Source organism: Mytilus californianus, unplaced genomic scaffold, assembly GCF_021869535.1.
Source record: "Mytilus californianus isolate M0D057914Y unplaced genomic scaffold, xbMytCali1.0.p SCAF_5, whole genome shotgun sequence".
Classification (NCBI taxonomy): Eukaryota; Metazoa; Mollusca; class Bivalvia; order Mytilida; family Mytilidae; genus Mytilus; species Mytilus californianus.
The window spans coordinates 121,686,812-121,710,889 of NW_026262701.1; the positions used below are offsets into that span (position 1 = coordinate 121,686,812).

The 24,078-nt window shown below is 32.2% G+C and overlaps 1 protein-coding gene across 4 annotated transcripts in view; it reads right to left on the reverse strand.

The window, feature by feature from the left end:
- Nucleotides 1-2,704: 2,704 nt before the first annotated feature.
- The window catches only part of LOC127700935 (synaptogenesis protein syg-2-like), a 114,277-nt gene continuing 92,903 nt past the window's right edge, over nt 2,705-24,078 (reverse strand). For 3 of the 4 annotated variants that reach the window (XM_052204665.1, XM_052204666.1, XM_052204667.1), the window contains exons 16-22: nt 23,630-23,788; nt 22,554-22,711; nt 21,274-21,399; nt 18,815-18,974; nt 16,830-16,912; nt 15,317-15,530; nt 2,705-6,199 (exon numbers count right to left, since the gene is read on the reverse strand). In XM_052204665.1, coding sequence (XP_052060625.1) covers nt 6,090-6,199; nt 15,317-15,530; nt 16,830-16,912; nt 18,815-18,974; nt 21,274-21,399; nt 22,554-22,711; nt 23,630-23,788 — 1,010 coding nt within the window. In that variant the 3' untranslated portion in view covers nt 2,705-6,089. The remainder of the gene's footprint in view (nt 6,200-15,316; nt 15,531-16,829; nt 16,913-18,814; nt 18,975-21,273; nt 21,400-22,553; nt 22,712-23,629; nt 23,789-24,078) is intronic. The other variant, XM_052204668.1, reaches the window with a different exon arrangement.

Genomic DNA, 24,078 nt, shown 5'->3' on the forward strand with positions numbered 1-24,078 from the left:
GAAAGACAAACTTAATGGAAGAATGATCAATGGATGTTTGTATCTGCTCTAAAGAAAGGCAAACTTAATGGAAGAACGATCAATGGGTGTTTGATCTGCTCTAAAGAAAGGCAAACTTAATGGAAGAATGATCAATGGATATTTGTATCTGCTCTAAAGAAAGACAAACTTAATGGAAGAATGATCAATGGGTGTTTGTATCTGCTCTAAAGAAAGGCAAACTTAATGGAAGAATGATCAATGGATGTTTGTATCTGCTCTAAAGAAAGGCAAACGTAATGAAAGAACGATAAATGGGTGTTTGATCTGCCCTAAAGAAAGGCAAACTTAATGGAAGAATGATTTATGGATGTATCTGCTCTAAGGAAAGGCAAACTTAATGGAAGAATGATCAATGGGTGTTTGTATCTGCTCTAAGGAAAGGCAAACTTAATGGAAGAATGATCAATGGGTGTTTGATCTGCTCTAAAGAAAGACAAACTTAGCGGAAGAATGATCTATGGATGTATCTGCTCTAAAGAAAGGCAAACTTAATGGAAGAATCATCAATGGATGTTTGTATCTGCTCTTAGGAAAGGCAAACTTATTGGAAGAATGATCAATGGGTGTTTGATCTGCTCTAAGGAAGGGCAAACTTAATGGAAGAATGATCTATGGATGTTATTTGTATCTGCTCTAAGGAAAGGCAAACTTATTGGAAGAATGATCAATGGGTGTTTGATCTGCTCTAAGGAAAGGCAAACTTAATGGAAGAATGATCTATGGATGTTTGTATCTGCTCTAAGGAAAGGCAAACTTAATGGAAGAATCATCAATGGATGTTTGTATCTGCTCTAAGGAACGGCAAACTTAATGGAAGAATGATCAATGGGTGTTTGATCTGCTCTAAAGAAAGGCAAACTTAATGGAAGAATGATCAATGGATGTATCTGCTCTAAGGAAAGGCAAACTTAATGGAAGAATGATCTATGGATGTTTGTATCTGCTCTAAGGAAAGGCAAACTTAATGGAAGAATCATCAATGGATGTTTGTATCTGCTCTAAGGAAAGGCAAACTTAATGGAAGAATGATCAATGGGTGTTTGTATCTGCTCTAAAGAAAGGCAAACTTAATGCAAGAATGATCAATGGATGTTTGTATCTGCTCTAAGGAAAGGCAAACTTAATGGAAGAATGATCAATGGGTGTTTTATCTGCTCTAAAGAAAGGCAAACTTAATGGAAGAATGATTTATGGATGTATCTGCTCTAAGGAAAGGCAAACTTAATGGAAGAATGATCAATGGATGTTTGTATCTGCTCTAAAGAAAGGCAAACGTAATGGAAGAATCATCAATGGATGTTTGTATCTGCTCTAAAGAAAGGCAAACGTAATGGAAGAATGATCAATGGGTGTTTGTATCTGCTCTAAAGAAAGGCAAACTTAATGGAAGAATGATCAATGGATGTTTGTATCTGCTCTAAAGAAAGACAAACTTAATGGAAGAATGATCAATGGGTGTTTGTATCTGCTCTAAAGAAAGGCAAACTTAATGGAAGAATGATCAATGGACGTTTGTATCTGTTCTAAAGAAAGGCAAACTTAATGGAAGAATGATCAATGGATGTTTGTATCTGTTCTAAAGAAAGACAAACTTAATGGAAGAATGATCAATGGGTGTTTGTATCTGCTCTAAGGAAAGGCAAACGTAATGGAAGAATGAACAATTGATGTTTGTATCTGCTCTAAAGAAAGGCAAGCTTAATGGAAGAATGATCAATGGATGTTTGTATCTGCTCTAAAGAAAGGCAAACGTAATGGAAGAATGATCTATGGATGTTTGTATCTGCTCTAAAGAAAGGCAAACTTAATGGAAGAATGATCAATGGATGTTTGTATCTGCTCTAAGGAAAGGCAAACGTAATGGAAGAATGATCAATGAGTGTTTGTATCTGCTCTAAAGAAAGGCAAACTTAATGGAAAGTAACTGTTAAGATCTGAAGTGAATTCTTGTGAGATGTCTTAACATTGACTTATCTTGAAAATGACCGAGGAGATCTGAACATGAGTGTGCCAAATATTTAGACATTACTAAATATATTGTAATAATGTATTAAAAGTTATCTTAAGATCTCAACAAGACTTAAAATATCATCTGACATTTCATATCACATTAAGACCAAAATTTCTGTCACAAATTACAATTCTCTTACCAGTGCAGCTAAACATCAAGAAAAGGAATGGAAGATTTTGACCATCCTTTGTCTTAATCAGACCGCCATGTGACACATCAACCATCAGACCACCATGTGACACATCAACCATCATACTACCATGTGACACATCAACCAAGACCACCATGTGACACATCAACCATCAGACTACCATGTGACACATCAACCATCAGACCGCCATGTGACACATCAACCATCATACTACCATGTGACACATCAACCAAGACCACCATGTGACACATCAACCATCATACTACCATGTGACACATCAACCAAGACCACCATGTGACACATCAACCATCAGACTACCATGTGACACATCAACCATCAGATCACCATGTGACACATCAACCAAGACCACCATGTGACACATCAACCATCAGATCACCATGTGACACATCAACCATCAGACCACCATTTGACACATCAACCATCAGAACACTGTGTGACATATCAACCAAACAACAAACTAAAAGTATCAATAAGAAATATTCTATTGTTTAAGAACTTTAATATTAATTTGTAAAATGTAACACTTTGTTGAAATCACATGCATTCATTCAGCTATTAACCTAAGAAATGAAATTAATTTAAATATTCTATTATAGTCTTTAACTGTCAAATAAAAATATTTCTTTTCCCATATAAATTCAGTTTCTTAACTTCATCAATAACAGATATAATAATGCACCTTTGCAAAGAAAGAATAAAAAAGAAATTTTCAAAAACAGGACTACTAATTATTCCAATCCTATCAAACATTCTTTACACTTATAAAACTGCCTCTCATAAAGCAAACACATTCTATTGATCACTCTGACGCACTTAAACAACTGCTACTCATAAAACACATAAATTCTATTATTTTGATGCATTTTAACAACAGCTAGTCATAAAACACATTTAAAAACTATTAAAAATAAGACAGTTAAGTTGTATTTTCTAAATACATCAAGTGACTTAAATCAGGGTAGGGAAATGCTCACATTAATCTGAGAGCTAAATATTTATTCTTTACACCAACACTCATTGTGCTGCTCCTTATATAGTAGAGATATGCAGAACATACAATTAAAAATAAATGTAAGGCTTTCAACAATAAAATAAAGCTAGGATCAAAATGGACAAAAAACTCAAAACATTAATATAAAATCCTAGAAATTCAATTTTTTATTTCTCTTCAAGAAACAGTAATATTTGATGAATAAATCATTATAATCTACAAATAACTATTACTCATGTAAAGACAACAAACTTCTGTCAAAATTTTATTATTTTATTATCTAAGATTTTAAAAAATATAAAAATGTAAAATAAATGGTCTGATGATAATTTGGGGATAATTTGAAGATATGACTATGTGATGATATGTGTTGAATATAAGAGTTAAAAAATTAACTTTAAAAACAAGCTTAAATATAGAAAATTGCACTAAAACCTTGCTGTGAATTAAAGCTTCAAATGAAATTGATAATAAAAAAATCTTATATTGCTGATAAAAAAAGAACAAAAAATGTACTACAACAAAAAACAAAAAATGGAGAACAATTGATCCTTTCATCTTTCAGTATTATAATAATAACAGATGCATCAAACAATAATAAAATATATCTCTGTTTTAAAAAAAATATTCAAGGAAAAAAATTGGATGTATTTAAATCATTAAAACCATTTAAAGAATTCAAAAACTTATATTCCAAATTTTGTCTATAATTCAAAAATGTGCTCCACCTAGAGCAACTGGATACGACCACAGAGGTCGAACTCTGAACAGTTAGGGCAAGTATGGACACAATATTCAAGCTTGATACAGCTCTGAATTTGGATAGTGATAAAATATTTGACACTTTATAGATTTCTGACGCAGAATAAATGTGGTCTGATAACTTAAAAATTTTAAATGGGACATTTAATCTAGTTAATGGTCCAATATCCAAAAACTAATTCCATGGTTAGATTCAGCATATGAAAAAAAAAACATGAATTCAAACAAAGTTTAATTTTAGACCCTTTGGACCTTAATATGGCCTTATTTGAAAACAGGGCCCAAAATTAAAAATATGAATGCACAGTTAGATTCAGCATATCATAGAACCACAAGAATTCAGTTTTTGATGAAATCAAACAAAGTCTAATTTTGAACCCTTTGGACCTCAATGTAGACCTATTTAAAATGTCCAAATATCCAATATAGTAATACATGGTAAAAACCTCAAACAATTCAAGACTTTAAATTAATCCTCATTGAAATTGGTTAAAAGATTTGTATTTATTTTCAATTGAAGATTTCTTGCTGTTGTGCAATACTTTGCTGTTGCGCAATACTTAGTAAATCTGTTTACAAACTAAATATAATAATTTACACACCCTGTTTGGTGTGTATCTCCTGCCATATCAGTATTTGTTGTTTCTTTATATAGTTCAGAAATAATTATGTTAGAACCAGCTCAGCCAGTATTAGAAAAGTCTTGTTTTTGGCCCCTATTTGGCCTCTAGTTTCTTAACGATTAAAGCCACAACCCACAAAATAGACTCCAACCTTCTGTGAGTGGTTTGGAACCTTGTGGTACAATTTCATAGAGATCCATTGACTGATACCTAAGTATTTGTCCGGAAACCAGAAAACCATTGTTCCTTTTTTGGCCCCTTTTTGACCCCTAATTCCTAAACAGTTGGGACCATAACCCCCAAAATTAATACTAACCTTCCTTTTATGCTATTGAACCTTGTGCTTAAATTTCATAGAGATCCATTCACTTATTCTAAAGTTTTTGTCTGGAAACCAAATGTCTTCGGACGACGACGACAACGAAGACATGATAGCAATATATAAATGTGAATTTTTTTCGGTCGTATAAAAATAAATGACAAGTATGAAACAAATTATTCATTCAAACAGTAACAAATCTAATATAGTTAAAAGCAATTCAACATTCAAAAGAATCAAGTGACCAAATTGTTTGAATAATGATACTTAATATAATAACTTTAACAGAATCTTTTAAGCACTCATCAAATGATATGTTATAAACATGATTCGACTAAGGTAAATAATAAGGTGGGTATACATATGACAAGGTGGGTATAAAAAGGACAAAAATATCATGACGTGATAGGACACACAACAGTTTGTATAAAGGAGACAATTTCATAGCATATCAATGAAATAATGGTCTTATTGCTACTCTTCATCAGGAGAGTAACCTGAAGAGTGACAGCAAGATCATTAATGAGGTGCTATGCAATATTCAAAGATTTAAAAATCATCTGAAACCTAATGGATAATGTGATATGAAGTGATAGACTAAGGACATATATAACAAATTGTTAATTACACAAAAACCTAATAAACAATGCATAATAAACTCTCATCACAAAGATAAAAAAATAAAGCCAATGCATAGCACCATAATAATGTTGATAATGGTGATGGTTATACTGATGGCAGTGAGTTCAGTCTTAAATCAGTATAATAACTCCTTATATGGTACCCATATAATAATATAGGAAATATTGTCTGATGAGATGGTGAAAATATTTCACAGTACTTATTGAACACTATAATCACAGTCCATAGTCTTTAATACTGGTCGATATATTGTTTCTTCTGTAATTATCATTGTAATAATTCTTTGAACAACCAAGCTCTGTTTACAATAGAAGTTTATTCTGTTATTATCATCAAGCTAATTCTGTTGCAAATCAAGATCTGTATAATACAGTAACCTCAGATCTTACTTTATAAATGTAGAAATCCAAGTTAATGTTTTGAAGTGTATAATGTTGAGATGATTTTTGGAATGATTCTTGTACATAATATGCTGGTTCTAAAAATACCAGAACTACATCACAAAGGCAAGAATCACAGACAGACTGCTATACAAGATGGCCCCTCATATCATCTTCTTGGTATGTCCGAGATGGGGCTCTAGATATTGGTCCATTATATGAAGGATTTGGTATAATATTTGTGGAATAATTCTCTCCTGAAAGCAGAAATGAAAAATTCTAAATATTGAACATTATAAATTAAACACTACTCAGGTTTAATTTTCATAGAATAATTCTCTCCAGAAGGCAGAAATATGGTACATGAAACATTTTACATGTTTTACTTGTTCTGTTAGAAAAGTTATTTGTCTAGAACCTACAAATATTTCATTTACTACAAATTGAAAAGATTTTTTTGTTAATTATGCAAAAAAAAAGAATTTTTCTTTTTTAATTTTTTAGTTTTCTAATTAACAATAAAAAAGTGTATGATACACCTGACACACAGGTCCTTAAGAAGAACTAGGTCTACCATAATCTTAAGCTGGTTTGTGTAACTAATTCTTTTATTTTCTGTGTGGTATGTTGTATAGCTGGTTTGTGTAGCTAATTCTTTTATTTTCTGTGTGGTATGTTGTATAGCTGGTTTGTGTAGCTAATTCTTTTATTTTCTGTGTGGTATGTTGTATAGCTGGTTTGTGTAGCTAAATCTTTTATTTTCTGTGTCGTATGTTGTAGAGCTGGTTTGTGTACCGAAGCTAAATCTTTTATTTTCTGTGTCATATGTTGTAGAGCTGGTATGTGTAGCTAATTCTTTATTTTCTGTGTGGTATGTTGTATAGCTGGTTTGTGTAGCTAAATCTTTTATTTTCTGTGTCGTATGTTGTAGAGCTGGTATGTGAAGCTAAATCTTTCATTTTCTGTCTCATATGTTGTAGAGATGGTTTGTGTAGCTAAATCTATTAGTTTTGTGTGTGGTATGTTGTAGAGATGGTTTGTGTACATAAATCTATTAGTTTTGTGTGTCGTATGTTGTAGAGCTGGTTTGTGTACCGTAGCTAAATCTTTTATTTTCTGTGTCGTATGTTGTAGAGCTGGTATGTGAAGCTAAATCTTTCATTTTCTGTCTCATATGTTGTAGAGATGGTTTGTGTACCTAAATCTATTAGTTTTGTGTGTGGTATGTTGTAGAGATGGTTTGAGTAGCTAAATCTATTAGTTTTGTGTGTGGTATGTTGTAGAGATGGTTTGTGTAGCTAAATCTATTAGTTTTGTGTGTGGTATGTTGTAGAGATGGTTTGTGTAGCTAAATCTATTAGTTTTGTGTGTGGTATGTTGTAGAGATGGTTTGTGTAGCTAAATCTATTAGTTTTGTGTGTGGTATGTTGTAGAGATGGTTTGAGTAGCTAAATCTATTAGTTATGTGCGTGGTATGTTGTAGAGCTGGTTTGAGTAGCTAAATCTATTAGTTTTGTGTGTGGTATGTTGTAGAGCTAGTTTGTGTACCTAAATCTATTAGTTTTGTGTGTGGTATGTTGTAGAACTGGTTCGTGTAGCTAAATCTATTAGTTTTGTATGTCGTATGTTGTAGAGCTAGTTTGTGTAGTTAAATCTAATAGTTTTGTGTGTGGTATGTTGTATAGCTGGTTTGTGTAGCTAAATCTATTAGTTTTGTGTGTCGTATGTTGTAGAGATGGTTTGTGTAGCTAAATCTATTAGTTTTGTGCGTGGTATGTTGTAGAGCTGGTTTGTGTAGCTAAATCTATTAGTTTTGTGTGTGGTATGTTGTAGAGCTGGTTTGTGTAGCTAAATCTATAAGTTTTGTGCGTGGTATGTTGTAGAGCAGGTTTGTGTACCTAAATCTATTAGTTTTGTGTGTGGTATGTTGTAGAGATGGTTTGTGTAGCTAAATCTATTAGTTTTGTGTGTGGTATGTTGTAGAGCTAGTTTGTGTAGTTAAATCTATTAGTTTTGTGCGTGGTATGTTGTAGAGCTGGTTTGTGTACCTAAATCTATTAGTTTTGTGTGTGGTATGTTGTAGAGATGGTTTGTGTAGCTAAATCTATTAGTTTTGTGCGTGGTATGTTGTAGAGATGGTTTGTGTAGTTAAATATATTAGTTTTGTGTGTGTGGTATGTTGTAGAGCTGGTTTGTGTAGCTAAATCTATAAGTTTTGTGTGTGGTATGTTGTAGAACTGGTTTGTGTGGCTAAATCTATTAGTTTTGTGTGTGGTATGTTGTAGAGCTAGTTTGTGTAGTTAAATCTATTAGTTTTGTGTGTGGTATGTTGTAGAGCTAGTTTGTGTAGTTAAATCTATTAGTTTTGTGTGTGGTATGTTGTAGAGCTGGTTTGTGTAGTTAAATCTATTAGTTTTGTGTGTGGTATGTTGTAGAGCTGGTTTGTGTAGCTAAATCTATTAGTTTTGTGTGTGGTATGTTGTAGAGATGGTTTGTGTACCTAAATCTATTAGTTTTGTGTATGGTATGTTGTAGAGATGGTTTGTGTAGCTAAATCTTTTATTTTCTGTGTCGTATGTTGTATAGCTGGTTTTTGAGTAGCTAAGTCTATTAGTTTTGTGTGTGGTATGTTGTAGAGCTGGTTTGTGTACCTAAAGCTATTAGTTTTGTGTGTGGTATGTTGTAGAGCTGGTTTTTGTACCTAAATCTATTAGTTTTGTGTGTGGTATGTTGTAGAGCTGGTTTGTGTAGCTAAATCTATTAGTTTTGTGCGTGGTATGTTGTAGAGATTGTTTGTGTAGCTAAATCTATAAGTTTTGTGTGGTATGTTGTAGAGCTGGTTTGTGTAGCTAAATCTATTAGTTTTGTGTGTGGTATGTTGTAGAGCTAGTTTGTGTAGTTAAATCTATTAGTTTTGTGTGTGGTATGTTGTAGAGCTAGTTTGTGTAGTTAAATCTATTAGTTTTGTGTGTGGTATGTTGTAGAGCTGGTTTGTGTAGCTAAATCTATTAGTTTTGTGTGTGGTATGTTGTAGAGCTGGTTTGTGTAGCTAAATCTATAAGTTTTGTGCGTGGTATGTTGTAGAGCAGGTTTGTGTACCTAAATCTATTAGTTTTGTGTGTGGTATGTTGTAGAGATGGTTTGTGTAGCTAAATCTATTAGTTTTGTGTGTGGTATGTTGTAGAGCTAGTTTGTGTAGTTAAATCTATTAGTTTTGTGCGTGGTATGTTGTAGAGCTGGTTTGTGTACCTAAATCTATTAGTTTTGTGTGTGGTATGTTGTAGAGATGGTTTGTGTAGCTAAATCTATTAGTTTTGTGCGTGGTATGTTGTAGAGATGGTTTGTGTAGTTAAATATATTAGTTTTGTGTGTGTGGTATGTTGTAGAGCTGGTTTGTGTAGCTAAATCTATAAGTTTTGTGTGTGGTATGTTGTAGAGCTGGTTTGTGTGGCTAAATCTATTAGTTTTGTGTGTGGTATGTTGTAGAGCTAGTTTGTGTAGTTAAATCTATTAGTTTTGTGTGTGGTATGTTGTAGAGCTAGTTTGTGTAGTTAAATCTATTAGTTTTGTGTGTGGTATGTTGTAGAGCTGGTTTGTGTAGTTAAATCTATTAGTTTTGTGTGTGGTATGTTGTAGAGCTGGTTTGTGTAGCTAAATCTATTAGTTTTGTGTGTGGTATGTTGTAGAGATGGTTTGTGTACCTAAATCTATTAGTTTTGTGTATGGTATGTTGTAGAGATGGTTTGTGTAGCTAAATCTTTTATTTTCTGTGTCGTATGTTGTATAGCTGGTTTTTGAGTAGCTAAGTCTATTAGTTTTGTGTGTGGTATGTTGTAGAGCTGGTTTGTGTACCTAAAGCTATTAGTTTTGTGTGTGGTATGTTGTAGAGCTGGTTTGTGTACCTAAATCTATTAGTTTTGTGTGTGGTATGTTGTAGAGCTGGTTTGTGTAGCTAAATCTATTAGTTTTGTGTGTGGTATGTTGTAGAGCTGGTTTGTGTAGCTAAATCTATTAGTTTTGTGTGTGGTATGTTGTAGAGATGGTTTGTGTAGCTAAATCTATTAGTTTTGTGTGTGGTATGTTGTAGAGCTAGTTTGTGTAGCTAAATCTATTAGTTTTGTGTGTGGTATGTTGTAGAGCTAGTTTGTGTAGTTAAATCTATTAGTTTTGTGTGTGGTATGTTGTAGAGCTAGTTTGTGTAGTTAAATCTATTAGTTTTGTGTGTGGTATGTTGTAGAGCTGGTTTGTGTAGCTAAATCTATTAGTTTTGTGTGTGGTATGTTGTAGAGCTAGTTTGTGTAGTTAAATCTATTAGTTTTGTGTGTGGTACCGGTATGTTGTAGAGCTGGTTTGTGTACCTAAATCTATTAGTTTTGTGTGTGGTATGTTGTAGAGCTGGTTTGTGTAGCTAAATCTATTAGTTTTGTGTGTGGTACCGGTATGTTGTATAGCTGGTTTGTGTACCTAAATCTATGAGTTTTGTGTGTAGTATGTTGTAGAGCTGGTTTGTGTAGCTAAATCTTTTATTTTCTGTGTCGTATGTTGTATAGCTGGTTTTTGAGTAGCTAAATCTATTAGTTTTGTGTGTGGTATGTTGTAGAGCTGGTTTGTGTACCTAAATCTATTAGTTTTGTGTGTGGTATGTTGTAGAGCTGGTTTGTGTAGCTAAATCTATTAGTTTTGTGCGTGGTATGTTGTAGAGCTGGTTTGTGTACCTAAATCTATTAGTTTTGTGTGTGGTATGTTGTAGACCTGGTTTGTGTAGCTAAATCTATTAGTTTTGTATGTTGTATGTTGTAGAGCTGGTTTGTGTAGCTAAATCTATTAGTTTTGTGTGTGGTATGTTGTAGAGATGGTTTGTGTAGCTAAATCTATTAGTTTTGTATGTCGTATGTTGTAGAGCTGGTTTGTGTAGCTAAATCTATTAGTTTTGTGTGTGGTATGTTGTAGAGCTGGTTTGTGTACCTAAATCTATAAGTTTTGTGTGTCGTATGTTGTAGAGATGGTTTGTGTAGCTAAATCTATTAGTTTTGTGCGTGGTATGTTGTAGAGCTGGTTTGTGTAGCTAAATCTATTAGTTTTGTGTGTCGTATGTTGTAGAGATGGTTTGTGTAGCTAAATCTATTAGTTTTGTGCGTGGTATGTTGTAGAGCTGGTTTGTGTAGCTAAATCTATTAGTTTTGTGTGTGGTATGTTGTAGAGCTGGTTTGTGTAGCTAAATCTATAAGTTTTGTGCGTGGTATGTTGTAGAGCAGGTTTGTGTACCTAAATCTATTAGTTTTGTGTGTGGTATGTTGTAGAGATGGTTTGTGTAGCTAAATCTATTAGTTTTGTGTGTGGTATGTTGTAGAGCTAGTTTGTGTAGTTAAATCTATTAGTTTTGTGCGTGGTATGTTGTAGAGCTGGTTTGTGTACCTAAATCTATTAGTTTTGTGTGTGGTATGTTGTAGAGATGGTTTGTGTAGCTAAATCTATTAGTTTTGTGCGTGGTATGTTGTAGAGATGGTTTGTGTAGTTAAATATATTAGTTTTGTGTGTGTGGTATGTTGTAGAGCTGGTTTGTGTAGCTAAATCTATAAGTTTTGTGTGTGGTATGTTGTAGAACTGGTTTGTGTGGCTAAATCTATTAGTTTTGTGTGTGGTATGTTGTAGAGCTAGTTTGTGTAGTTAAATCTATTAGTTTTGTGTGTGGTATGTTGTAGAGCTAGTTTGTGTAGTTAAATCTATTAGTTTTGTGTGTGGTATGTTGTAGAGCTGGTTTGTGTAGTTAAATCTATTAGTTTTGTGTGTGGTATGTTGTAGAGCTGGTTTGTGTAGCTAAATCTATTAGTTTTGTGTGTGGTATGTTGTAGAGATGGTTTGTGTACCTAAATCTATTAGTTTTGTGTATGGTATGTTGTAGAGATGGTTTGTGTAGCTAAATCTTTTATTTTCTGTGTCGTATGTTGTATAGCTGGTTTTTGAGTAGCTAAGTCTATTAGTTTTGTGTGTGGTATGTTGTAGAGCTGGTTTGTGTACCTAAAGCTATTAGTTTTGTGTGTGGTATGTTGTAGAGCTGGTTTGTGTACCTAAATCTATTAGTTTTGTGTGTGGTATGTTGTAGAGCTGGTTTGTGTAGCTAAATCTATTAGTTTTGTGCGTGGTATGTTGTAGAGATTGTTTGTGTAGCTAAATCTATAAGTTTTGTGTGGTATGTTGTAGAGCTGGTTTGTGTAGCTAAATCTATTAGTTTTGTGTGTGGTATGTTGTAGAGCTAGTTTGTGTAGTTACATCTATTAGTTTTGTGTGTGGTATGTTGTAGAGCTAGTTTGTGTAGTTAAATCTATTAGTTTTGTGTGTGGTATGTTGTAGAGCTGGTTTGTGTAGCTAAATCTATTAGTTTTGTGTGTGGTATGTTGTAGAGCTGGTTTGTGTAGCTAAATCTATAAGTTTTGTGCGTGGTATGTTGTAGAGCAGGTTTGTGTACCTAAATCTATTAGTTTTGTGTGTGGTATGTTGTAGAGATGGTTTGTGTAGCTAAATCTATTAGTTTTGTGTGTGGTATGTTGTAGAGCTAGTTTGTGTAGTTAAATCTATTAGTTTTGTGCGTGGTATGTTGTAGAGCTGGTTTGTGTACCTAAATCTATTAGTTTTGTGTGTGGTATGTTGTAGAGATGGTTTGTGTAGCTAAATCTATTAGTTTTGTGCGTGGTATGTTGTAGAGATGGTTTGTGTAGTTAAATATATTAGTTTTGTGTGTGTGGTATGTTGTAGAGCTGGTTTGTGTAGCTAAATCTATAAGTTTTGTGTGTGGTATGTTGTAGAGCTGGTTTGTGTGGCTAAATCTATTAGTTTTGTGTGTGGTATGTTGTAGAGCTAGTTTGTGTAGTTAAATCTATTAGTTTTGTGTGTGGTATGTTGTAGAGCTAGTTTGTGTAGTTAAATCTATTAGTTTTGTGTGTGGTATGTTGTAGAGCTGGTTTGTGTAGTTAAATCTATTAGTTTTGTGTGTGGTATGTTGTAGAGCTGGTTTGTGTAGCTAAATCTATTAGTTTTGTGTGTGGTATGTTGTAGAGATGGTTTGTGTACCTAAATCTATTAGTTTTGTGTATGGTATGTTGTAGAGATGGTTTGTGTAGCTAAATCTTTTATTTTCTGTGTCGTATGTTGTATAGCTGGTTTTTGAGTAGCTAAGTCTATTAGTTTTGTGTGTGGTATGTTGTAGAGCTGGTTTGTGTACCTAAAGCTATTAGTTTTGTGTGTGGTATGTTGTAGAGCTGGTTTGTGTACCTAAATCTATTAGTTTTGTGTGTGGTATGTTGTAGAGCTGGTTTGTGTAGCTAAATCTATTAGTTTTGTGTGTGGTATGTTGTAGAGCTGGTTTGTGTAGCTAAATCTATTAGTTTTGTGTGTGGTATGTTGTAGAGATGGTTTGTGTAGCTAAATCTATTAGTTTTGTGTGTGGTATGTTGTAGAGCTAGTTTGTGTAGCTAAATCTATTAGTTTTGTGTGTGGTATGTTGTAGAGCTAGTTTGTGTAGTTAAATCTATTAGTTTTGTGTGTGGTATGTTGTAGAGCTAGTTTGTGTAGTTAAATCTATTAGTTTTGTGTGTGGTATGTTGTAGAGCTGGTTTGTGTAGCTAAATCTATTAGTTTTGTGTGTGGTATGTTGTAGAGCTAGTTTGTGTAGTTAAATCTATTAGTTTTGTGTGTGGTACCGGTATGTTGTAGAGCTGGTTTGTGTACCTAAATCTATTAGTTTTGTGTGTGGTATGTTGTAGAGCTGGTTTGTGTAGCTAAATCTATTAGTTTTGTGTGTGGTACCGGTATGTTGTATAGCTGGTTTGTGTACCTAAATCTATGAGTTTTGTGTGTAGTATGTTGTAGAGCTGGTTTGTGTAGCTAAATCTTTTATTTTCTGTGTCGTATGTTGTATAGCTGGTTTTTGAGTAGCTAAATCTATTAGTTTTGTGTGTGGTATGTTGTAGAGCTGGTTTGTGTACCTAAATCTATTAGTTTTGTGTGTGGTATGTTGTAGAGCTGGTTTGTGTAGCTAAATCTATTAGTTTTGTGCGTGGTATGTTGTAGAGCTGGTTTGTGTACCTAAATCTATTAGTTTTGTGTGTGGTATGTTGTAGACCTGGTTTGTGTAGCTAAATCTATTAGTTTTGTATGTTGTATGTTGTAGAGCTGGTTTGTGTAGCTAAATCTATTAGTTTTGTGTGTGGTATGTTGTAGAGATGGTTTGTGTAGCTAAATCTATTAGTTTTGTATGTCGTATGTTGTAGAGCTGGTTTGTGTAGCTAAATCTATTAGTTTTGTGTGTGGTATGTTGTAGAGCTGGTTTGTGTACCTAAATCTATAAGTTTTGTGCGTGGTATGTTGTAGAGCTGGTTTGTGTACCTAAATCTATTAGTTTTGTGTGTGGTATGATGTAGACTGTTGTTGTCTCTTCTACTTTGTCATGTTTGGTGGCCATGGAAACATTATCCATCTTACTTCAAACAAGGGTTTTAAATTACCCACTTGGTATATTTTTTTTTTTATTTTTAAAAACTGGATGTTGATCCACTAGTGTTTTTGTTGATGTCATGTTGCATATCTTTTTTTAATCAGAATTCAAATTAAGTCTCTTCAGAGGTCCACTATGAACTATTGTCTATCAGAAGTGGATCTTCATACAATTATACTTTCTCTACTATTGTCCAATACAAATTCATACCAATATAAGTTCTGCCAAGTATCAATAAATTACCGTTATCATCCTTAAGAATGATTTTTAAGTAAAGGAAACTTTTAGCCATTACATCTTAAACACAAAATTAACAAAACTAAACACATCAGGAAAATTTCCCTCTTGAAAGCATTCACAGTGTTTTGATGTGTCGATATAAGTTCTGTCTAGTATATATAAACTGACCCAAAATTACTTCTCTAGATTGATGGCTTTATTCCTGATAGTTTTAGTGTCTGATGAGTTGTGCCTATTCTCATTCTATCCACTATGAATTCTATCCTGATATAAAGGTATATTTTGAAGGGGACGTACTAACACTATAATCAGAGTTTTGTATCCTGATATAAAGGTATATTTTGAAGGGGACGTCCTAACACTATAATCAGAGTTTTGTATCCTGATATAAAGAAAAATTGAGAATGGAAATGGGGACTATGTCAAAGAGACAACAACCCGACCAAAGAGCAGACAACAGCCGAAGGCCACCAATGGGTCTTCAATTCAGTGAGAAAATCCCGCACCCGGAGGTGGTCCTCAGCTGGCCCCTAAATAAAATTGTGTACTAGTTCAGTGAAAATGGACGTCACACTAAATAGACATCCTAACACTATAATCAGAGTTTTGATTTTATAAATGACATTGATTGGTGTTAACTTACCTGGGGCTCGAACATATCGTTCATCCTCAAAAGGTGGAGGTAACTCCTCCAAGTCATAGTTTCTAGCTGGTAGCGGTGGAACTGGTGATTGACAATAATGATTTGTAGCACCTTTACTTGATGATCTGATTGGAGGCTGAGGGGGTGGAGTTTTACCTCCCAGTCTACTACTGGATGTTGTCCGACTTGACCTGTCAGAAAAATCTGTTGTACTCTACAAAAGAAAATAATGATGTCATCACCAGATTATACACAGTATGTAACCAAGTTTATCAAAATCTTTTTTATAATTTATAAAATTCTGAAAAAGAATTTGAGCAAAAACCTTACAGCAACCATACAATGTATGTAAACCAAAGATATACATCTACAGGTCAAAATATAGTCTGCAATGATGGACACTTGTCAACACTGTAGAGAAAATCAATCTTGAATTCATATTGTCAAGTCTAGACAATGTTCTTGTAAACAATAAGCAATACATGACACACATATGGTACATGTTTAACTGCTGTAAAATTAGATTTTTCTAAAAGTGCATTTGTTTATGTACATATAAGTAATTCACTTGTAAGTTATTTTCACCCTATCAAGTAAAAATTCTGAGGTACACAAACTTAAATGACCACTGGAAATGAGGCCAAGGTCATATGACATATTTTAGACAGCCATATACTCCTCCCAACTGTTCTACATACCAAGTATTGTTGATTTATTATGCATAGTTACTCATAAAACCTTATCCTGAAATTTAAACCAGATCATTGAGTCATAAGATTTAGATCAAGGTGAAATAAGATTTGTCAGACAGATTCCTTGCAGTCAATCAAAATAGCATATGTTATGTACATTTACTGAGAAACAAACCTCATAACCTGACCACTTGAGGGTAATATTGAGGTCAAGGCCATTTGACACTTGGCAAGACAGACATATATTATTTATAACCTTTCACACATCAAACATTGTTGACATTTCAAGTTATAGTAATCTTGAAAACTTAACCTGACAACTGGAGTGGGAAACTGAGATTAAGGTCTTATGAAGTTACGATATATGTGAAATTAGCATTCAAAACCAATCCATATGATAAATATGGTTGACCTATAATTCAGATTTTCATTGGGATTCATTAAATTAAAATCTACTAATAATCTCAGAAGTCATAAGTAACTGCATGGTAGAATTCTTGCCTCCAGTACAAGACGCCAGGGGTTTTATACCAGCCCAGGTCATTGTTACTCATTATTGTTGCTGTTTTCTGCATCACATGTGGCATTTAGGAGTAAAAGAAAAGACTGGTCAGCTTGGATGCAAAATAATGTGTCTGGGTAGGGTGATATGTCCTGCTAACTGTTACCTTATTAACTAGCATATTTAAAATTCAGCTCAGGGAGTTGGTCGAGTACAAACAGGGTCCATATTCATATTACATTGAAATTCTTTGTTTAAGATTTAAACATAAAATTCATTTTATTTCAAAAACACATAAACTTAAAAAAACCATACTTACTTTTGGTCGAGTATCATCATCATAGCCATTGTCTATATAGTCATCAAATGTACCTTTACCTCGACTGTTATTCTTATATGGTTCTGGAATAACAAAAGGATTGGTTGTTTTAGAAAATTATTATATAGATGTGGAATATCAAAATGGTTGGTTGTTTTAGAAAATTATTATATAGATGTGGAATATCAAAAAGGTTGATTGTTTTAGAACAATATTATATAGATGTGGAATAACAAAATGATTGATTGTTTTAGAAAATTATTATATCGATATGGAATAACAAAATGATTGATTGTTTTAGAAAATTATTATATAGATGTGGAATATCAAAATGGTTGATTGTTTTAGAAAATTATTATATAGATCTGGAATATCAAAAGGATTGATTGTTTTAGAAAATTATTATATAGATGTGGAATATCAAAATGATTGATTGTTTTAGAAAATTATTATATAGATTTGGAATATCAAAAGGATTGATTGTTTTACAAAATTATTATATAGATGTGGAATTTCAAAATGGTTGATTGTTTTACAAAATTATTATATAGATCTGGAATATCAAAATGGTTGATTGTTTTAGAAAATTATTACATAGATGTGGAATATCAAAATGGTTGGTTGTTTTAGAAAATTATTATATAGATGTGGAATATCAAAAAGGTTGATTGTTTTAGAACAATATTATATAGATGTGGAATAACAAAATGATTGATTGTTTTAGAAAATTATTATATCGATATGGAATAACAAAATGATTGATTGTTTTAGAAAATTATTATATAGATGTGGAATATCAAAATGGTTGATTGTTTTAGAAAATTATTATATAGATCTGGAATATCAAAAGGATTGATTGTTTTAGAAAATTATTATATAGATGTGGAATATCAAAATGATTGATTGTTTTAGAAAATTATTATATAGATTTGGAATATCAAAAGGATTGATTGTTTTAGAAAATTATTATATAGATGTGGAATATCAAAAGGATTGATTGTTTTAGAAAATTATTATATAGATGTGGAATAACAAAATGGTTGATTGTTTTAGAAAATTATTACATAGATGTGGAATATCAAAATGGTTGGTTGTTTTAGAAAATTATTATATAGATGTGGAATATCAAAAAGGTTGATTGTTTTAGAACAATATTATATAGATGTGGAATAACAAAATGATTGATTGTTTTAGAAAATTATTATATCGATATGGAATAACAAAAGGATTGATTGTTTTAGAAAATTATTATATAGATGTGGAATATCAAAATGGTTGATTGTTTTAGAAAATTATTATATAGATCTGGAATATCAAAAGGATTGATTGTTTTAGAAAATTATTATATAGATGTGGAATATCAAAATGATTGATTGTTTTAGAAAATTATTATATAGATTTGGAATATCAAAAGGATTGATTGTTTTAGAAAATTATTATATAGATGTGGAATATCAAAAGGATTGATTGTTTTAGAAAATTATTATATAGATGTGGAATAACAAAAAGGTTGATTGTTTTAGAAAATTATTATATAGATGTGGAATAACAAAAAGGTTGATTGTTTTAGAAAATTATTATATACATGTGGAATATCAAAATGGTTGATTGTTTTATTCATATAGATGTGAAATATCAAAATGGTTGATTGTTTTAGAACAATATTATATAGATGTGGAATATCAAAAAGGTTGATTGTTTTAGAAAATTATTATATAGATGTGGAATATCAAAATGATTGGTTGTTTTATTTATATAGATGTGAAATATCAAAATGGTTGGTTGCTTTGGAATATTATTATCAGAATTTGCAATATCAAAATGGTGGATTGTTTTAGAACATTATTATAAGAATTTGCATTATCGAAATGAATGATTATTTTAGAACAATATCATATGGATCTGGAATATCAAAATGATTGATTGTTTAAGGTGTCATGTTTTCAGTAGAATTTTATGTGTTTGAATGTATTTTATAAACTAACCTTCATATCGCCATTGTTGTCTGTCTGGGTCATCTAAATAGGTTCTTGAATCAGAAAGGAATGTTTTATGGTTCATCATTGGAGAATCAGATTTACTGGGTGTGTACGACCTACTTTGATAAGCCGGAGGAGGCAGGAAAACACGCTTCACATCTTCATCCTGTAAAACATATTAATAAATGATTGTTCTCTGATTCTAATTGTACTCCACATTTAATAAAGGCAGAGGTCTACTCTATAATCTTAGCTTTAAGGCAAAGTGCAGAATTTGGTATAAAAGAAATAATGAAGCTATGTGCAGACTGTCTATAAAGTATACTTTACTATTGCATTATATATATATATATTTAAATATATTCTTAAATTTTTCCATTTGTAATTAGAAAAGCATATTTTTTTATAAAAGGTTTCACTCAATTACTTATTTCAATCTCCAAAAATGGTAAGTTTAATATGCTCTTTTAAAAATGAATCCTAAATGTAATATATAAGGGAAACATATCCAAGAAATAAATGGAGGAAGGGATACAGTGTTTTAATTCATTACACAAAATCACTACACATTTGAAATGTCATTTTGTCATTCAAAACATTTGAATATTATGTAAACATCTCAGAGATTAACAGTTTGGATACATTTGTGTGAGATATATATGTTTGTTGACCTGTTTGTATAAGTAGTTCCATCTCATAGAGGAACAGAATGGATACATTTGTGTGGATATATGTGTTTGTTGACTTGTTTGTATAAGTAGTTTATTTTATAGGTTACAGACTCGTAGGGTGCCATTTCCCTTTAATACCCACATGTCTGAAAGATAAAAGATCTTCCTGCAACCATTGCCCTGTGAAAATCTCTGTATATAAAACTTTTCCACTGATAATCTTTTCTCCTGCAAATCTCAGAATTTGTACATAAATAAATGAGTATCCAACCCTACATGACCTTCACCCAGTGCTGCAAATTGAGTGCAACCTTTCCTGTTAATGCAGTGATTCCTTATCTGTACAAGAGAGGAATTAAGGGTGATTGTGTCAACTTTGTACATGTAATCACTTTTAATCATTTTGTTTTAACTTATAAATAAATTGATTATCTCTTTATACAGAAACTATATTTTTACCCAACTACAACTTTTCTAAAGCTTTTATATGATATATTGATACTTTGACTTTTGCATTCAAAATAATTCATAACAAACAATTAAATAAGAAGTACAAAAGGGCATGATGTAAATAAAGAGCGGCGCAATGAGCGCATGATAGGCCCGTCGCTTTTTCAACGAATAAAGTTCCATAACTCCTCAATGTCATATCAGAAATTTATACAAAGCTAAAGGGAGGTTATTTTAATAAATATGAACCAGTCACCAAAGTTTCATGAAAACTGCTCAAAGCATTTTTGAGTTATAGTCCAAAAACTGAAAAATCCCCCCTTTTTTATGAATAAAATCCCATAACTTGGAAACGTAAAATCTAAAATTTATAAAAATCACAAGGGAGTTATGTCAATAGATATAATCAATTCACTAAAGTTTCATGAAAACTGCTTAAAGCATTTTTGAGTTATTGTCCGAAAACTGGAAAATCCCCCTTTTTTAATGAATAAAACCCTATAACTCGGAAAGGTAAATTCTAAAATTTATAAAAATCGAAAGGGAGCTCAGTCAATAGATATAAACAATTCACTAAAGTTTCATGCAAATTGGTTAAAGTGTTTTTGAGTTATTGTCCGACATGTTGACGACGGACGGACAGACAATGGTATACCATAATACGTCCCGTAAACGGGCGTATAAAAATATCCTGTGAAAGAGTCCTTGAAACCAGTGATTAAGAGAAACAGTGTTGATAATTAAAGTAATATAATTACAAAATATGGTAAACAATGAAATGAGTTCAAGATTTTTTCAAAGTTCCAATGCAATTTACCCTTATGTTTTATTTTAAGCTAGGGCGACTTTGTTCGTTGACAGACCTGATAAAAAACACAAACTCTATAATAGTTACCCTTAGGATAATTCACCCTGAATTTGGGTGAAATTGGTTCAGGAGTTATAGAGAAAATCTTTGAAACAGTATACTATTGAAGATGAAGGTCAAGTGATGGCAAAAGCTGGAATGGCCTTTTAGGCTGGGTGAACTAAAAAGTGAAAAAAAAAATTTTTTTAATTTTTAAAAAGAAATCTATTCCTTTTCATGAAATACTTTTGAAAAAAAAGAAAAGAATCAACCTTAAATACTAAGTTTCTATTCCTGATGCGCATTCTGGATCCTTTACAACACAACAGATGTATAGGGAGATATATCACAGTAATCAATGGAGAAACTGGTCCCCTGTATATGGTGACAAAGATCAGAGAACTCAATGGAGAACTGGCCCCCTGTATATGGTGACAAAGATCAGAGAACTTAATGGAGAACTGGCACCCTACATAAGATAATATTGTAAACTTTACCCCTGATGAGTCGTGTGGAAGACAACAGTTTCCCTTTATCCCTCGTACACTTGATCTTACTCCGACCTTGATCTGGTAACAATTACAATGGGAACTGTTTGTACTTGTACTTTTCCCATCATTTTGCTATGGAAACAAAAAGTTCAAGGTCATGCAAATCATGCTGAACTACATGCAGGTAAAACATTGAACAGTGCTGTTTGATTAACCTGCCAAATTCTTTGTCATTTGGGAATATTGTTTTACCTCAACAATACAATTTAAAATGTTGTGAAACCATTATTTCATTTCTTGTTGTTAATGTAAAAAAAGCTGTCAAGCCAAAGCTATACTACTGATAAAATTGTGCAATCAAAGCATATAATCTAGATCGCTTGAAAAATCAACTTTCGTTTATTTCAAACATTTTACATATTGTTTTAGGTTTAAATGTGTAAACATTGCTAAACAAATTTCCTAAATATAATATTCACTTTAAAATTTGATAGCAAAACATTCTATTTTGTAATAACCAATCAAACAACACTGTAAATTTAGAATATTATCAATTTTGTTAAAAAACAAAAAACAGGGGAGATAATTTTCCAAGGGAGGCAACTTCAAATTAACCCATGCTAGGTATAAAATTGGCATAAATTTCAAATCTCAAATATCTATAGTGGATTCAAATATTTTATATTTCAACCTTATTCAAATATAAAATTTTTGAACAATTATATGAAGTTTTGAGAAGGACAATATATTTTTATTTTGAAGTCAACAAAGTAACTGACAACAAATGGACTTATACTGTGAGGATTGTCATGGACGTATTATCCCGAAGGTCTCCAAGACAGAAATCCTTATAAAAAAATAAAGAAGATAACAAAATAAAAACACTCAGTACCTTTTTTTTCCTCTAGATAACAGAAACACAAAATTATTAACAATATGTAAACATGCTTAAAAATTATCTTTTCTAATTCTGAAACAATTCTGTTGCAAATGTTTTTTTTCCACAAAATATAACTAACAACTAGCATGTCATTCATGCAACAAACTTCTGATAATTTGTATATTAACATTCATTATGGAAACATCATTGAAATTGATCATGCTAAATATATGGTTAATTTCAAACAGGGAAACAGGTAAAAAAATCACAATAATCATAACACTACTTGACTTTAAATGAGGATATTAGCTCAAAACTGACAATGCACAATCGATTATTATAAAAACAGGAACATCTCACACCAGGCTAATGTCTAAAACTTCTTATGAAGACTTGAATAATGTACCTCATAATTACTGTAATCATCAGAAAATCCATCCATATTCTTCTCATAAGTTCCATAACTCCTACCATCATCTGACGGAGTCATTGGATACAGGGTTGCTTCCTTATTTGGTCCATATAACTCTATAGTATTGGTATGACTAGTGGTATCACTGTTACCTAGAACAAATAATTAAAGTCTCACAACTCTACCATGGAGTCATTTAATACAGAAGTATATGATTCATATAACTGTACAGTACAAGTACTGATGTGACGAGGGCTTCCACCTAGAATAAATAAAGTTCTACAACTCTATAATCATATGGAGATATAGATGTGGGGCTGTAAAGGATTCATATAACTGTACAGTACAAGTATTGATGTGACAATGGCTTCCACCTAGAATAAATAAAGTTCTACAACTCTATAATCATATGGAGATATAGATGTGAGGCTGTAAAGGATTCATATAACTGTACAGTATTAATGTTACTTTTATAGTTATATTTCCCTTCCTAACAAAGAACAGTATCAGTTTTATATTAAGAGTCTGAAGAAAGATCCCAAAAATACAGACCCAATACTTACTATCAAAGAACAGTATCGGTCCAATGTTAAGAGCCAGTAGAATGTAAGGGTAGATTCTTCCTTTATGTGGAGCACCCTTCGAGAGCTGTGAGGTTACAGTGGAACTGTGTACACTCCCTAACGAGATTTATGGAGATGTGTCACTAACGTATTTACAACAATATTAACAAGGACAATTCCCACCTAAAAACAAAGGGAGTGCTAGGACACTGGGAATAATAAAGGCAACAGTAGTATACCGCTGTTCAATAGTCATAAATCGATTAAGAGAAAACAAATCCGGGTTACAGACTGTTATTGTGATGGAGAAAGCCTAAGTACTCTAGGAGAACCACAGGGCTACTTGGTGGGTTCAGAAAAACTGAAGAGATATATATATAGATCTCCTGGTCAAAGTCGGGGTCAACTTTGACCAACCATGGCCCCCAAAGCACCCATTCCAGTTTAAACTTGGGTCCCCAATAATACAGACAACAAGTACATTCAAAACTGGTACCCTATACTTACTTTCTAATCTCTTTTTCCTTTTCCTTACAAAGAACAGTATCAGTCCAATATTAAGAGCCAGTAGAAAGATCCCAACAATACAGACAACCAGTATAATTATCACTGGCATGTCATCATCGTCTGACTGTGCTAGCTGATTATCTCCTTCCTGTGCAGATACTGAAATGGAAATAACCTGTTTTACAAACTATGTTGTTTAATTTTGATTATGTTCAATCAAGGATTTGTATATTAAATTTTTCCCTTTGTGAGGACTGTTCTTAAATCAAATGTTGCTCTATTTAAGGATAAGTAATTCCTTGGTACCTCTTATAAATTCTAAAATAACTAACAACTTGAAGTACTCTACAGTCACTAAAACACTTAAAGAGTAACAATGAGTAATACATTTATAAATGATAAACAAGAATACCATAGAATCACACCAATGCTGCTTAAAATGCATGATT